The following is a 16940-nucleotide window of genomic DNA, read 5'->3' as shown; positions in this document are numbered from 1 at the left end:
TCAGCCACTGGAGTTATCACACACACAAAAAAACTAAATCTGCTTGATAACAGCCAATTGAGCTAAAGGTGATCACTAATTACATAGAAGATGAAGCTGGCCAGCAGAGAGGGAAACACACTGACAAATAGTTCATTTGAATAATTGCTGTGGCAGGAAGAAGCTGTCTCTTGCTGTCTGTTAGTAGCATTGAATAATACGTTGGAAGGAGGGAGAGACTGCCTCGCAAAATGTACTTCATAATGGGGAGGAAATCCGCTTGTAGCACAAGGTATAGTAGCAGCAAGTGCGCTTAGTACCAGCAGCGGAAACAGGAAGCACTTCTCGGTGTAAACATTTCTGGGGATGTGGGATTGTCAGGAGCTTAAAAAGATGTATTCTCCCATCAAGGAATATATATGCCTTCAACAGGCATGCATTAGATGAGAGGTCCCCATATCCACAAGACCAGGATTGCTATTTTTTTTTTTATCGAATTCTGCATTTTAACTGGTTTTCATCTCAGAAGAACTCTATGAATGTGATGAAAAAATATGATTTAAAAAAAATGATTTGCATCACGTTTTCAATAGAGGCGAAATATCGTACATAAAATATACTGGCAGATTTAGGGCAAACAACAATACGTATGCAGATTGAGAACAGAGGGCTATGTACAAAGGTCAATTGCGGGTCGGAATGGAAAAAGTGGAGCAGTCACCTTGGAAACTGTTGGAATGGTCCTCTGAATGATTGCTCCCTCGTTGAAACCTTGAAGCATAACGTCTCCACGTATAATCTGCATTTATTCTTATGATGGGCAGCCCGTTGACATGTATGTAAATGTATTAAAGCAAACACTATTTAAAAGGAAGAACTGGTTAACAAAGGGGTGATGATGGGAGTGGTACTGGAATATCCTGCAGATATTGGTAATGATACGTTTGGATAAAGCAATGACTAACTGGGTTGGGTGCTGTGATTTTTAAGGAGATCAAACAAGAGTGAAGTAAAAAAAAAAAAAGTCTGTGCATCCCATACATAGTCACTGGCTCATTTATCACAAGCAGGGGGACATCGAAAGGTTACAGATGCTGTTTGTAGAGCGCAGCAAGCGATAAACTGTTATTTTCCAGCATTTAGTTTATTTACTAATGAATATTATATTACCAATTCCTCTAATAGCAACAAAATGGAATCTGGTGCTTGTATAATGTTTTACTAGGAACACACTACTGTGAGCTTACATACCTGTCATTGACTTTAAATAATTAAGACAGTATTGTGTATATATAGAAAGTATATCTACATTCTTTTTAAATCCAATGATTATACAAGATGTAGGAAACTGTTTTCCTTGTTAAAACAACTGCGAATTGACATTGCAAGATGTAGGCCTCAAATGGTCCTCTAGTCTGATCAAAAATGTGTTTTGAGTCTTCCACAATTCCCATGTTTCAGCATAAATGCTATTGTTAGTGTTCACCATATTTAGAGATTATTGTCCATCCCATAACCAACTCCTTTCCAGAGACCGTGCATACATTGTACATTTGCCAAACTCTTACAGGTCGGTCGGACTTCGGTCCATCGATGATATACTGGCGAATGTGATGATCCGTATTTAACCAGAGGGGGGAAAGCATTCAATAGATTCCGCATCTCATTTTTGCTTTGTACTCGAGTCATACAAACTACACCAGATGTTTCATTATAATCTAACAGAAAATATATTCTCTGTAAGAGTCTGGACCCCTGAAACTTACCAGGGTGATTTCACATGGAGCAGGCGGTTTATATATTCCAATTCCACCATACCTTCCAATTGTAATGAATGATATGTAAATGGTATGCCATAGTAATACCAATTAATCCATACCATTATTTTCAAGGCTTATATGGGTACATTAATCCACGGAAGTTGTGATTTGGATTCAAGAAAAAAAAAGTTAATTACTCGAAAAAGTACACGTAACCTTTATAGGAAAACCTTAATATACTCTGACATAAACAGACAAATGGTATGCCTAGATTCCTTCTTTATTGTAATCTCTATTTGATAGCCAATAGCATGTGTTCGGTTTGTAATTGCAGAATATAGGGCACACAGAAACAATTTAGAATATATGATGCCAGCATAGTTGAGAAACTTTCCAACGTGGTATTTCGGCCTATTGTTTTACAAGGTGGGCCTCGCTGATAACATCTAATGATGCGTATTCACTAACTAGAGATCGGTGGAGAATTGGACTGCAGAGTTTGGTCCAAATTAGAGCTCGAGAAAGAGCTAGGAAATGTCTCAGTACTTCACATTCCCTGCTTAGTAACTAAGCCTGTTATAAGACCATGCAGAAGTCAATCCTTTCCTTAAGTCACATGGCTCTCTCTCATAGTATAAGTATTAATACACAGTGGTGGCCAGTCTAGTAAAACAGTGGGGTATCTGTAAAAACCACAGCCACTACTTCGCTATAAAATATTCAATACACATTTATCAGCGATTTAAAATACAGTGGGAAACATTTGAATATATATACGAACACACAAATAAATATACATACACAAAAAAACCAGCATTGATTGTAATCATTGTAAAATTATTTCACAAGCTTCCTCACTAACGCCACTAAGCAGAAATTGACACACCAAGGCTTTGTACAAGAATACTGTGTCTATAAAGCACGTTGTCTATTGTTAGAAATGTTGCAAAAAGACAGTGATAGATTACTTAGTATATATTTTGGCACAGCAAGGCAAACATCGATTTTCGATTTGACTGTTCTCAAGTCGGACAAAAGGAAGGGAAAAAAACCATTCACTGCCTTCACTGTACTCCACACACGTTATCAGATCGCTTCCGAGTTGCAGAATTAACCATTGCACTGCGGGTGCACTGGAACTCGAGCAGGAGCTGCTACTTTTCTACTCGGCCCGAGGGGTTCACAGGAATTGCTTCAAAATACATATTATCCCACTGCAAGTGCTGTATCCACATTGCTTAGAACACGTACTTGTTTGAGGAGAACCAGTGTCAGTGTAACTACCGGTAAATGCTGGCAGACAAGAAAACCAGAAAGAAAGAAGAGCTTGGGTTTTCTTTATAAAAATGTGATCTGTAGACAGACGGATAGATGTATATACGAAATATAATAGTATCAACAATACAAAAACAAAAGAAGGCAGACAAGATATATGAAAAAGTAACGATTTAATGACTATAAGCAAGACAAAGCAATAGATTTGTGCTTCTTTTGCAGACCGGAGACAATGAAATGATTAGCCATGGTTTTTAGTACAAACGTTGACCCAGTGAGTTGTAAGTAAATAACTCAGGGACTCATCTGCCACTTACTCTCACACTGTGCCACCACAGACTGTAAATGGACTCCAACTCCCATCATAGTCAGCAATGATTGAGCTAACAGGTTGTGGGGGCACAGTTGTTCATTCAGGTCCAAAATGATTGTTTATCAATAATATAATGTGATCAAAAGACCTTGACCCCCTCCCCCATATGTTCGTAAATATGGCCCCAAATGAAAATAGTCATCAATAATCTACCATACAATGACCTGGGATTGCCTCATCAATTGATTTTTCTTCCCAACAGATGCTAATGAAGTTTTAGACTTTTATTTTAAAATTTGAAAAACGGAGGGTTTATTTTACACCTTGTTAAAAAGATATACAAATAAAACGAATCAGTACCATTATTGCATGGGACCTTTCCAGATTCTAGTTAGCAGAAGGCACAGGTGACCCCCTTTTAAAAATGTCAATACAATAAAAAAAAAAAGAATAATAAAAAAAGCCTGTGCTATCCGCAGGTGTTAAGCTGGATATACTTTAGAAAATGTAACAATGATTTCTGAGTGCATGAAAACAATATCTTCATTATAGTATTATAAATATATCATACAATACTCTCTCCTGTTTTGTCATACCAATATGGCATTTTACATTAAGCTTAATGCCAACTGATTCTTACAAAAGCGAATCATTAAACAAGTCAGTAAAATAAAAAAAAATAAAAAAAAAAAAGGGCAAAATACCCGCTTTTTAGGCAAAGAGATTGTAAAACGTAAGAGCTTACTTATCTTTTGATCGATTCTGTGCAGCAAGGGATTAACCATTATGCTGCCAGAACGGTCACACTTCCCTGGCAGCAAAATTGTTGTTGTTTTTTTGTTTTTTTATTAGACAATGCCAAAAAGAGAGAACAAAACATGGCTAACACGCAATAAACCGCTATTCACAGTGAAATGGCTACATAGAAGAGTTTCTATGTATTTCTCCTTTAAATAGGATGTTTAAGCACTTGGACTGGAGATGACACAGCGCTTTCTAATAGTCCACATAAACAGCGTTAGATCAGGAACACCACAAGATGGGCCAGTTTATCTAATTCCCAAGATATAGACCAAAGTCATTCCAAGGTCAAGGCAATCCACGTACGTCTGGATACATCCACAACGACTTAAAGATACAATCCACAAAGCAGGAGGGATCCACTGGTTCTCTGCGTTTTATTGTACATCCAAGCGGAGAACAGATAGGATTCGGACCCTGAGTAAGAGTCCAATAAAGGTCCAAAACAAATAAGAAGCAGCGAGTACCCATTCAGTGTCGGCAATGCTGTTCAGAAAAATGATGCCCAAACCAGAATCCAGCTTTATATTTCCTTTTGTTGCCAATATAAACAGGAAATAACATCAATCTTGCATTCCATAGAAGGTCCAAAACAAAGTCACCCAAGTCCTCAGAAGGCCATGTCCTGATTTCACTACAAAATATAGGCAACTCAGACAACAACAACAAAAAAAAAGTCACACAATTAGCATCTATAAAGCTGCAAATGACATGAAGAATTACAGTCTTTAAATCCTCCCTGGAACGTTGCTCTGACCGGTGGCCTCTCAGCCAGAAGAAGTGGCAGAAGAACCATTGAGGGATATTTTCCTTACTCTGTTGGTGAATAGGTTCTGGTGGTTGGAGCTTGAGTTGCTATTGGTCCCATTGATGGTGCTGGAGATGTGAGGGAATTGTGGGTGTGGGGACTGTACCGGTGTATTGGGACTTGGCATACAGGATGACGTTGAAGGCATTCCCCCGGCTGGGCTGCCCCCCTTTTCACTGCCTGAGTCACTTTCAAGATCCCCACTGGTGTTATTAATTCTGTCTGCAGGGTGGGCAATCTTCATTCTCTTACAAGTGGGCCTGACCCGGTACTTCAAAGGGAGAGGACCATTCTGAAAAAAAAAAAAAAAATTATATATATATATATATATATATATAAAGCCACACATAAAGGGAGGTGAAGTTTATCCACACATCACCAATCTGATCAAAGGCAAACCATATTTACCCGTCTCCATGTATAGATATATGCAATATCCATTAACGTGTAATAGTCTTTCAGGGGCTCCTCTTCATACATCACATCGATCTGTTAAAAAGAAAATCGAAACAATGTGCTTTAGTTATGCTTTCACCACGTGTTCGGCTTTAAATCGGTGCCATGACTGTTCTGACACGTAGGGCGTTTATTTATTACAAGATGAGATGTGTGAAGTTGGTTAATGGGTTTTCAAAATTTAAACACAAAGAGCACTTTTTAGTCTTAAATTTGCAAAGTTTATTATTTACGTCTCACACGGTTTAGTATCTTTGTCTAGTCTCCCTAATATTTAGGAGTTCATTCTCTAAACATTAATTGAAGTGCCGCGAAAAGCAGAGTTATAATATAAAGAATGCCAGAGTGGGAAAAGAAATCTGAAACATTTGTTTCCCAACGCAGCTGTAAATATTGCACGTGTTTATTTATTTTTTTATTTAATCACTTAAAAAGGACATCGATGTGCACTTACAACTTAGAGCACTAATGTGTTATGCAAAGTCAATATATATATATATATATATATATATATATATTTTACACAAGTGAAAACGGCTAGAAACGGGAGGTTAGAAAGGATATAGTATATGGTGTAATTCCCTCTAACCAGAAATTACCAATAGTCCAGAATAGAAAGGCAGAGCCACAGAACATGGAGGAAAGGAAAACAAAATTGGTCGGTGAAGACTTGTAACAGTTTTTTCACTGAATCACAGTGCACTATTTTAGTGAATAAACCCTTTATGTAATGCAGTCAGGTATATATCCACACACTATGGCCCTCTAGACCTTTAACATATTAAGAGTCATGTCTACCAAGTTATTTCACATATTTGTTTCGGTTAATAATCCAAAAGAGAGCAGAAACACACAATTTCAAGATCTCTAAACTATAGGGGGACAAAAAACCCATTCTACTCAGATTTCTCTTTGGAGCAACAAGCTCTTATATCAAATCTCAAATATTATATCTTTGAATATTCTGGGATTTTTTCGAGTTAATAAATCTCAAAAATCAATGTTCTTTAAATGTGTACAAATATGATAAAACTTCCTTAGGCTGAGAATTCCACACCTAATTCTTACTGCAAAGAATGCAAAATGGATGACTTGTATTTTGTCCTATTTATAAACAGGTTATCAGAGAGTTAATTGCACTGACCCTGTATACATGTCTATAAATATCGTCACTGAGATTCCTTATTTTCCCAAAGTCAGTCAGTTCAAGTTTTCTAGCTTTTTTACATATCTAATGTCCATCTACTTAATGTTATACCTGCCTTTTCACTTGTTCTAATTCCATAATGGACTTCTTTTAAGTGGCTGTACAGGCGTGTAACTGGGTAACCCGGTCTAATCGTCTCTTTGCAGCTCGATACATGTTATTAAGTTTGTAAAGTTACCTGAAAGTTGCTGGGAATGTCCATTTTACTTCTCAGAAATTTTCTTAGATGCATCACTGTCATTGCTGCAGGACAGCGCAAGTATCTCTTGTCATTGGCCTGAAAGAGAATTGCCCCCAACTGGTTAATTACCTCACAGCACACATAGTATCAGATTATATACAGTGGGGTGTGTTCTTTAGAGCTTGCTCCGAGTGGTCAGAGTGATTGCTACAATTTGCAACGAGAGCTTCACTGAAGCCCCCTCTAGGAGGCTGTTGGCCTTGTCACTGCAGCCTGTGCGTGCAGTGCAGCTCAATAGATTCAGTGTGCTGCAGCAGAAGCTCTGCTATTGCGGAGCCAAGACCTTCTGCTGGATAAACAATAAACATAGGGACGGCATGCAATAAAAGATGAGAGAGGAGGGTATCTGCCGTTGATATACAAGACGTTTTTAAGGCTTCCAATCAAAGCACTGGGTTTACAAGTGAAATATGTTCCAATAAATTAAGACTATTACCTCTTCTTTTGATTTGTCTTTTTCTTTGTTACCTTTACAATCCATCCTAAAATGAAAAATATATTTAAATAAAACACAATGTTGGACATTCCTCTTAGTCTTAAACCAATCATCAAGCTGGAGGTAAAAAAGGAATATAAAAACAATCCCACCTCCCCCACAAAAAAATAAATAAATAAACGAATCACTTACCTATTCTGGTCAAAGAATTCGATGGATAAACTTATAATTTCATCGTCTGTAATGATCCTCTTGTCTTCATCTGCCACCTCCCCTCGGTCTTCATTGGAACCATTGGAGGCTAAAAACACAGCCCATTAGCTTAGAGACAGTTTTCCTGCAGGGTTATTTACTAAAAGGGAATTGCTAATGCTAGGCCGAAATATACTCCAATGTAGATATGTAGAGACATATTCATCCAAGTTCTTTTCCCATCTGCATAGAACAAACGTGGGGGAGGGGACCACCTCTGTTACAGAACCATATCACCCCTCAACACAGCTTAAAGGCAGACTACACGTTTAAACTTTATGTCTACCAAAAAAAGAAATTACTAGAAAACATTCGAATTGAAGAAAACATTTGTTCAAGCTCGGAAATCACACTTAACTAAACGGTATTAAAAGAATACATTAGCTATTCTGTGACTTGTGGACTGAAAACCTCTATTTTACAGTTAATATAGTACTCATATCAAAGACTGAGAACTCGCGAGTAAATGCAGTTATATTTAGGGGAAACCATTTCTTAATACACTCCTTACAATATTGAAATTCAGGTACTAGAAGTGACCATGCACTAAACAAGACTTTATTTTACCATCTGCAGAAGGATGGGCAGCATAGAAGTCTCTTCTTCTTTTCATTTCATCTACCAAAAAAAAAAAAAATATTTGAATTTTTAAATTTTTTTTACAAATGGGATTTGTCCTATTAAGCTGGTTGGGTTATATTGTAAAAGTAGAAAACATAATGAAGGGCACTTACTTTTGAAAAGACCTGGTACCAACTTGTACACAATATCTTGGAGAGTTTTATCTGCCCTGGAGTTTGACAAAGAAAAAAAAAACATTCAGTAAACTGTAAAAGATCTTGTTAAATACCTGGCAATTTATATGAAGCCCTAATTCCCCAGTGAATGCTGCAATAACACATACAGCTCTCCAGAAAAGCAGGGGAAGGTCAAGACCTACCTGATATTGAGAAGAGGTCTTGTTTTGTGAACTTGAACATCACAGATAGGACAATATTTGCTCGTCTCCAGATAACGCACAATGCAAGTCTTACAAACTTTAAACAAGAGGAAAGATAAAACAAACGGATTATTACAATAAATGTCACCACAGAATAACGCGTCATCTTTCAAACAAAAAGCGTGCAATCTAAAGCAAAAAGGGGGCGATTCTCAGCGCTTAATGGAAAATAAAGGGAGCTTAATAATTCAAGGTAACTCGCATGGCACTCGAAGAGTTAAAAGGGAGCTCACATTGGATTGTGCAGCAACCCCTCACCCACCCGCGAATTCTTAGGAATCTAGACACAAAAAGCCTTACTTACAGGAATGTAGACATTCAATGATGGTTGTTGCATCGATGAAATATCCTCCACAAAGGACGCACATGAGATGGGGGTTGAGCTCGGTAATTTTGATCCTGGTTGTACGATGCATTTTTGCAGTACAAAGGGGGGTTCTAGAAAAAAGTAAGACAGAATGGATAAGCTACCTGTGGCACCCGGGGTGGAGGGGAGGGAGGAAGGGTGTGGGGGAACACATGAAGAAAGCTGGTCAATAGACAGAGAGGCAGAGGATTCTGGGAAGATCCCCGGACAGACTTGACATTGAAGATCCGTTTCATATGTACTGATTAACACGCCACGCAGAGACCTGACCTCCCACGTTCTAGCCCCGCATAGGGGTGAATAGAATTCCAAGCTCTAGAATGTGTTACCTGCGTCTATTTACTAAAGATACTCTCCGTTTTAGTCTGATATGCAGCACACCTACGTAATTTAAAAAGAAAGCCGACAATTCCCATTTCAAAGCTCTCAAAATATATGGGCACTATTTTGAAAGAGGTCATAAGACTATACAAAGGAAATACAATTTTACAACTGCAAGTTAACCCAATATGAAACAAAAGACAACATATATTTTTATGAAAAGAGGTTAGGCACATAGTAACAGATAGAAGCATTTTAAAATGATACAAATAATAAGCAAAGAAATCAAAACGATTGAAGTCTCAATACATTATTTATAACATTTACTTATAAAACCACCAGCCAACCAGCCACAGAGAAATGTCCACAGCCAGCCAGCCACAGAGAAAAGGGTCACCAACAGCCAGCCAGCCACAGAGAAAAAGGTCCACCAACAGCCAGCCAGCCACAGAGAAAAAGGTCCACCAACAGCCAGCCAGCCACAGAGAAAAAGGTCCACCAACAGCCAGCCAGCCACAGAGAAAAAGGTCCACCAACAGCCAGCCAGCCACAGAGAAAAAGGTCCACCAACAGCCAGCCAGCCACAGAGAAAAAGGTCCACCAACAGCCAGCCAGCCACAGAGAAAAAGGTCCACCAACAGCCAGCCAGCCACAGAGAAAAAGGTCCACCAACAGCCAGCCAGCCACAGAGAAAAAGGTCCACCAACAGCCAGCCAGCCACAGAGAAAAAGGTCCACCAACAGCCAGCCAGCCACAGAGAAAAAGGTCCACCAACAGCCAGCCAGCCACAGAGAAAAAGGTCCACCAACAGCCAGCCAGCCACAGAGAAAAAGGTCCACCAACAGCCAGCCAGCCACAGAGAAAAAGGTCCACCAACCACAGAGAAAAGGTCCACCAACCACACAGAAAAGGTCCACCAACCACAGAGAAAAGGTCCACCAACCACAGAGAAAAGGTCCACCAACCACAGAGAAAAGGTCCACCAACCACAGAGAAAAGGTTCACCAACCACAGAGAAAAGGTCCACCAACCACAGAGAAAAGGTCCACCAACCACAGAGAAAAGGTCCACCAACCACAGAGAAAAGGTCCACCAACCACAGAGAAAAGGTCCACCAACCACAGAGAAAAGGTCCACCAACAGCCAGCCAACCACAGAGAAAAGGTCCACCATCAGCCAACCACAGAGAGAACACCTTTACTACCAGCCCCCCTCCAAAAAAAGAAAGCGTATTTCATTACCTGCCACGGTGGAAGCTCCTTTCTTTTGCCATGTACAGCCACACAGAAAGCTCTACCATTCGCTATCCAGGAGGAATAGTTAGCATCATATCACTGCCAGTCACGGAAAAAGCTCTGATCATCCCCAAACCATTAACCCCCGATAATCTGCCGCTTCCTCATTTCCCCCCCACAGGTTATTGGTCTGGCTGGGGATACATTAGGTTATCAACCAGACTGATTGCAGTTAATAGGGAGCCCGACATTGGTTGCAGACCCACCTCACCACGAGCTGTCCAGCTTGGAGAGGACACCCGGAGAGGAAGGGTTCCAGGAGACAGACTGATTTATTGATGAAAAAGCACATTGTCGTGTTCTGGTGCCGAGCTGCAATCCTCCCGTTACCATAGCAACCTGCATTTACACTTGGCATCTTGCCACCGCCTGGAGATGGGGAGGGAGATCCACCAGCCAGTTACAAGGGGTGCCCAAGGCAAATACCTGCAGGTGGCAAGCATATTAACCCCTATTTGGCAGGGAAGACAAGCAGTGGGGAAAGGGTTAATTGATCTGCGGGGGTGGTCATATGGCTCTGGGGGCATTCGTTTTTAATGCCAATCAGACCTGTGCCAGACCAAAAAATAACGGTTGCCGATCAGCAGCCGAACTGCAACAGAAACAGCAAAACATTCTTTAAAAAGTATCCATAATCAATACAGACAATGGTTCACTAGATCTCAGGGAAACAAATAAAATTAACTAAAAGCGACGTGACAGAGGCACTAGAGGATTAAATGGAAAGGTGTGGGTGTTGTATAGGTGAAGTTATACATTAACTTTCACTTCTATAACATCCACCAACTCACTTAAACACACTGTGAGTGAGCTGTTGGGATAAACATGAAGTGAGGTGTACTAAGATGAACAAGTAGTAATTTGTGAGGGGATGTATAGAAAAGATGGTAAAAACATTAAGCGAGGTATAGGTTTATGGAAGAGTAAGAGGCTGTGAAAAGGGGTAAAGCTCCAGTGAGGTGAAAGTTATGGAGAGCGGTACAAATGCAGTCAGATCGATTTGGAGTGCAATATTGAGAGGACATATTGGATAAGGGTTAATATGCAGTGAGTGTGTGTGTGTGAAGGAGAAGGGCTGACATGCAGTGAGTGAGGCTGTGAAGCAGGGGTGTAAACATGCAGTGAGTGAGGTTGTGAAAGAGGGATGTAAATATGCTGTGAGATTGTAAAGGAGGGATGTAAACTTGCAGTAAGACTGTAAAGGAGGGATGTAAACATGCAGTGAATGTGGCTGTAAAGGAGGGATGTAAACATGCAGTGAGTAAGGCTGTGAAGGAGGGATGTAAACATGCAGTTAATGAGGCTGTAAAGGAGGGATGTAAACATGCAGTCAATGTGGCTGTAAAGGAGGGATGTAAACATGCAGTGAGTGAGGTTGTGAAGGAGGGGTGTAAACATGCAGTGATGTAGAATTATGAAAGGATGCTATGATGCAGTAGGGTAAGGGATGGGGGGGGGGGGGGGGGAGATATCAACGTGATCTCGTATAATTTCCAATAGTGGGGGTTGGCCGGAGGAGAAATGGAGCAGGACTTAAGAAAAGGAGAGCAGCCACATTAGGAGGCATACAGGGTAACAGTGAGAGGAGGGGAGACAAAGGGCTGAGTGGAAATACAAACTGAATACAGCCCTTTATCTGCTCCGGAGAACATAATGGGACAAGGACACCAAAAACCCCCAATCCTGACAGTACTGGGGAACCAGGACTTCCAAAACCACCAGCACTGTCAACACATGGGAGCCCAGACACCCTATCCTCCAATACATTCAGTGCAGGGGAACCGCGACACCCCATCCTCCAATTTGTTCAGTGCTTGGGAATCACACACCTCAACCCATTTGGACAATACTAGAAGTCCAGAGCCAATCACATTCAATCCTGGGAATTATTAGTAGTTACGATACACCTTGGCAAGGTTCTTCTGGTTCTCAATCCGGGAATTCGTTATATCGAGCAATATTGGGCGCACACTTTAGCTCAACCTCCAATTCAGTCATAAAAAAAAAAAAAATGTCAGTCTGTGAAAATAAAGTCTGCATCGTGTGAAGGGAAAAGCACTTTAGTACATACATAGCACTAGGAACTTAAAAGCTGCTTAGAAATACAAAGGTAGAGCACTCAATCATGTTCTTTTCTACAATTTGAAAATGCCCGAATCCTCTGAATGAATGCCCTATACTGTATGTAGTGCTCTTTATAGTAAGTACCGTATGAAAACACAGTATTGGAACAGAGTTCCCAAGGGATCCAACTGCACTAAAACCTTGCCATAGCCAACCTCCAGTTCGGGCAACAATTCACTGAACCTCAGCCTCTATTTCAGGAAAAAGTACACTATCCTGGACAATAATGGAAACAACACCACCAAACCCTACACCAGTCATCCAACCAGAGGGTCCATTGGACCACCGGAAAATCATAGCAATCATACTAAGGCATCCTGCTAACATTTACGTGGATTTACCTATATACACAAATGATTTCGTTTTGTGTTATATTTTAATATCATAGTCAATATACGGTCATATTTAGAGATGCACTGTCAGAAAGCACATATCCAAAGTGTACAATATACCCGCTTATCAGAATATATGAATATTTCTTGGAGTCCTTTCAATGTAGATTGCTGTGGTAACAATCGACTAGCAACATTTAGGCCAAAATAACCAAATAAGACACTTGCAAAACAACAGGAAGGTTTTTCTCTAAGGTCTTTGGTGAGTAGACATAATTCGTGCATAATATAACACAAGCTTTATATAATAAACGGGTTGGTTCACATAATACAAACTCACAGTAATCCCATAGATACATGGGACACAGCAACACCTTAACCAGATTTTGACTGATGAGATGAATTGCCGAGACCCTCATATAAAAAAGGGTCTCATCCCATAAAGTAGTTAAAGGGGCAAGCTGACCCGAGATGGACCTTTGTACTTGCCATCTTTTATACAGCACAGGCCATACTGCATTTCCAGAGCTATTACCATGACTGACTGTCGGTATTTACTTGTTTAGGGAAAATCATGGCTGGCATCAAGTGAGGTAAATAGTACGGGGATCTCCTAATTTACTGTCAACATACATGGGTGGGAGGGAGATATACAGATAATCCCCCACTCATTGCTTGGTATTGAACCATGGATTCTTGGATAAATTCACAGATTTTGTGATCTATATGTCTCAATTCTATAAAAGCAATGCAAATAAAGATGGGGTGTAATTTAGGTAGGTAGGTGCCTGCAGTTCCACAATCAAGTGTCCCATTGAATGTACATGGGCAAGAACAAAAGACAAAACAAAAAAATACCACAAGCCCGATAACAAAAACAAAAACAACCAACCCCCTCCCCCCCCCCCCCCCCCCACAAACTCACGTTGTGATATATTACTATTAAGCAGATCTACATTCTAAGCTAGAATTTAACATTGACAAGAGATGGGAGCACTCAATGTTAATACATCGAATAGAGCAAGTTGGGCATAATTAGGCAAACGTAAAAATCTCTTGGGGGTTAGTACTGCCATTATGCTCATTAAATCGTCAGGATGGCCAAGCATAATGCGAGTCGTAGTCCAAAGCATTTAAAGCGTTAGAATCAAGCTTTCCTCCGACTCAATAATGATTATACACACAGTTCTAAAAGAGGTGCAATCAGTGTGGACGTTCTACAGGTTTCCATGGCGATTGCTATACTTTAGTGCTCTTTGTTCATAACCCCATCACATTACTATTTAACAAGCGGGATTTCGCGGGAGGGGATAGCCTGCCTAACCTGTAAATACGAGGCACACGCGTGATTCGTCCACGGAATGGACAGAAGCTCATTGTAGGCAGTTTGCTGACGAGGTGTGAGGCACCCAGGGCAAACAATGTAACATGGGAAATAAAAAGGTACAAAGAGGGGAACTTGTGTTTTCAATTTCGGGACAGTAAAAGTAAAATAGAGATAAACTCACTAACAAGTCGTCGTTGTAAGAATGATACAGTTAGACTGCCAAAGACATTTTTTTAGTAATACACTCCTTTGTTATAGGTAATATGGGAAGGGGTAGGATTTAGGCGGAACTTTGCAATTTCGGGCAACTATACTTTAATTAAAAGCAATATGACGTTTAACATTAGACCCGGAATAAACCCTTTCCAGGAATAAAAACGACAGTGTTTGTGCTAACCCAAAAGGAAGAAAGCACCCATGGAATTTCTGTTCTTTGTAATTGGCAACTACAAAAGCTTTCAAAGTACCAGGAGAGGTGCAGAGAGTTGTCACTATGGGATCAAACAAGACACTATTCAAATCCTATTGTGCATTCAGATCCAAATATGACGTCTCCATAACAGACCCCAGGCAATATAGTAACTCCATGTACTCGGTCAGAAGGATGTAGACACAACCTGGATTTATTTGGGGTGGGGGAGGGGGCAAACCCCATAAATTATTTTGACTGGCTTTTCTCAAAGACAAAAGAAACTTTGTGTCTACTATTGGTTCTGAAAATTTACCTCCAACAAGGAAGATAATGCACAGCAAGACAGTAAATTAGAAATAATCCCAACAATCAATTAACAAAAACAAAATGCAGATATTATATTGATGCAGATGTTGAACACGTCCAGTGAGCTAGTAAAGACCCACATGAGAATATGGATTTCTAAAATCATCCTTCAGCCCCCATAAAAGAAAGCAGTGACAAATAATGGTTGTTTTTTTCTAAAAAGAACTTTCCACTTAAATCTAATTTTCGGGTAAAAAAAATAAAATAAAATTGATCTGCTTAAGTGAAATTATAATATATTAACGAATATGTTGGGATTAAAGTCAAAATGGGTGCTTTCTTAGGGGCCTGCCAGTGTTTCTGTCATAATGAGTTAAAGCAGGAACAAAACACCCTCAACTGAGTAAAGAATTCATTTTCAATCAACATATCCATCACCCAGACATGTGCATGGTCACTGTTCTATGCAGATTTATTAGTTACACACGAGTTCACAGCCAGTTAGGCAATATTTCAATGATCACAAACTCAAGTCCATTTTTCCATTATATTCTCTACAATATACAAAGTATCAAAGTTCAAATTAGCAATGCTGCAACACTTAATTCTTCAAAAGCACCAGTTTGTTTGTTTTTTACATCTCTGACAGTTTATTTGAATTGATAGGATCAAAGAAACAAATAAGACATGTCAGTGCTGCATTTCTGAGTCCAGGTTATTTAGATATCCGACAAATAGTGATGGGCACACTGTGTCAGACCCAAGCTAAGAACTGGGGATATACGTTTAAACTGGTGACTGATTTATTGCTTTACCTTGGCAGGGGTGTTATTTTGTCGCCTTCGCCACTTTCTAGTTCATTATGCAAATAAAGTAACCAAGAAAAATCCCACTAATTTAAATCCTCTGTTTTTTTCCATAGATTTTATTTTTGGTCAAAACTAAACATCAGATTTTAAAAAGTCGTGCATGTGCATTTCTTGCTGGTCTGCCTGCAGATCTGAGCAACAAGGTTTCATAGTTTAGCAAAAACCGACTATATACAGTAATACATCCCAGGCCAGACGTGTAGGAAATTGTTATTTACTGTCAAACCCAGTACCCCAGCAAGGCTGATCCAAGCAATATCGTTCAGTACAAAGGAGAAGATATATTCATTATGACAACTGGATACAGGATATTAAACAGCCACAAGAAACAAGAAAATACAAACACATCCAATGAAACCGCTTTCCTTTCATAATCAGAAACATTTGTACCCCAAAACATATTAGTGTATGATCGGACATATGCAGGATTGGAAATATTTTTTTGCAAGGCATTGCATGTAGTATGTACACACAAAAACAACCACAAACATATACTGCAAATAACATGCACCACAAAGCACGGTATGACAAGGGGGGGGATTTCTGCCACCTTGACCCATGCAGACTAAACTATTTCTACAGAATATTTGGAGGACATATGCCAAACTGTGACTCTTCTCCCCTGGGAATCAGCACAGGTTATTGTTGTATAAAACATTTCTTCAACTCAATTTGCTTTTTGTCATTGTTTCAACTTATACACTGGAAACCCGCTGTTTTGGGTAACGGGGGGAGCGAGGGAGTAAACATGGAGGAAGGGGTGCAAGAAGGGGAGTCTGAGTACAGATGGAGGATTCAAGGTCAGGAGGCAGGGTAGAAAAACAGAAACAAACAGACAGGGGGTAAGTGAGGGCTAGGAGAGTGGCATGTGAGCAGATAGGAGATGGCACTATTGCCCTTTGCCATGTGCCTCACTTTTCTGAAAACCTTGAACAACCACATCTAGCTACCACAAACCACCTGTGTACCCCATTTCCCCAACCTTGAAAATACTACCCCACCCCCTCCTTTTTATTTGTGTGCACCACCAGACCCCCCACCCCCTCCCTCTCCCCACCT

At 40.0% G+C, this 16940-nt stretch overlaps 1 protein-coding gene across 2 annotated transcripts in view; it reads right to left on the bottom strand.

Annotated features, from left to right (window-relative positions):
• Positions 1-3170: 3170 nt before the first annotated feature.
• Positions 3171-16940, bottom strand: part of BMI1 (BMI1 proto-oncogene, polycomb ring finger) — a 29565-nt gene continuing 15795 nt past the window's right edge. Inside the window, exons 7-15 of one of the 2 annotated variants that reach the window (XM_063452538.1) lie at positions 8833-8951; positions 8469-8565; positions 8263-8318; positions 8096-8146; positions 7469-7577; positions 7277-7322; positions 6778-6876; positions 5345-5425; positions 3171-5228 (exon numbers count right to left, since the gene is read on the bottom strand). In XM_063452538.1, the coding sequence (XP_063308608.1) occupies positions 4896-5228; positions 5345-5425; positions 6778-6876; positions 7277-7322; positions 7469-7577; positions 8096-8146; positions 8263-8318; positions 8469-8565; positions 8833-8951 (991 nt within the window). In that variant the 3' untranslated portion in view covers positions 3171-4895. Of the gene's footprint in view, positions 5229-5344; positions 5426-6777; positions 6877-7276; positions 7323-7468; positions 7578-8095; positions 8147-8262; positions 8319-8468; positions 8566-8832; positions 8967-16940 lie in introns of both variants that reach the window. The other variant, XM_063452537.1, reaches the window with a different exon arrangement.

This window comes from Pelobates fuscus, chromosome 4 (genome assembly GCF_036172605.1).
Source record: "Pelobates fuscus isolate aPelFus1 chromosome 4, aPelFus1.pri, whole genome shotgun sequence".
Classification (NCBI taxonomy): Eukaryota; Metazoa; Chordata; class Amphibia; order Anura; family Pelobatidae; genus Pelobates; species Pelobates fuscus.
The sequence above is the reverse complement of the archived record's forward strand: the minus strand, read 5'-3'. Positions and strand labels throughout refer to the sequence as shown.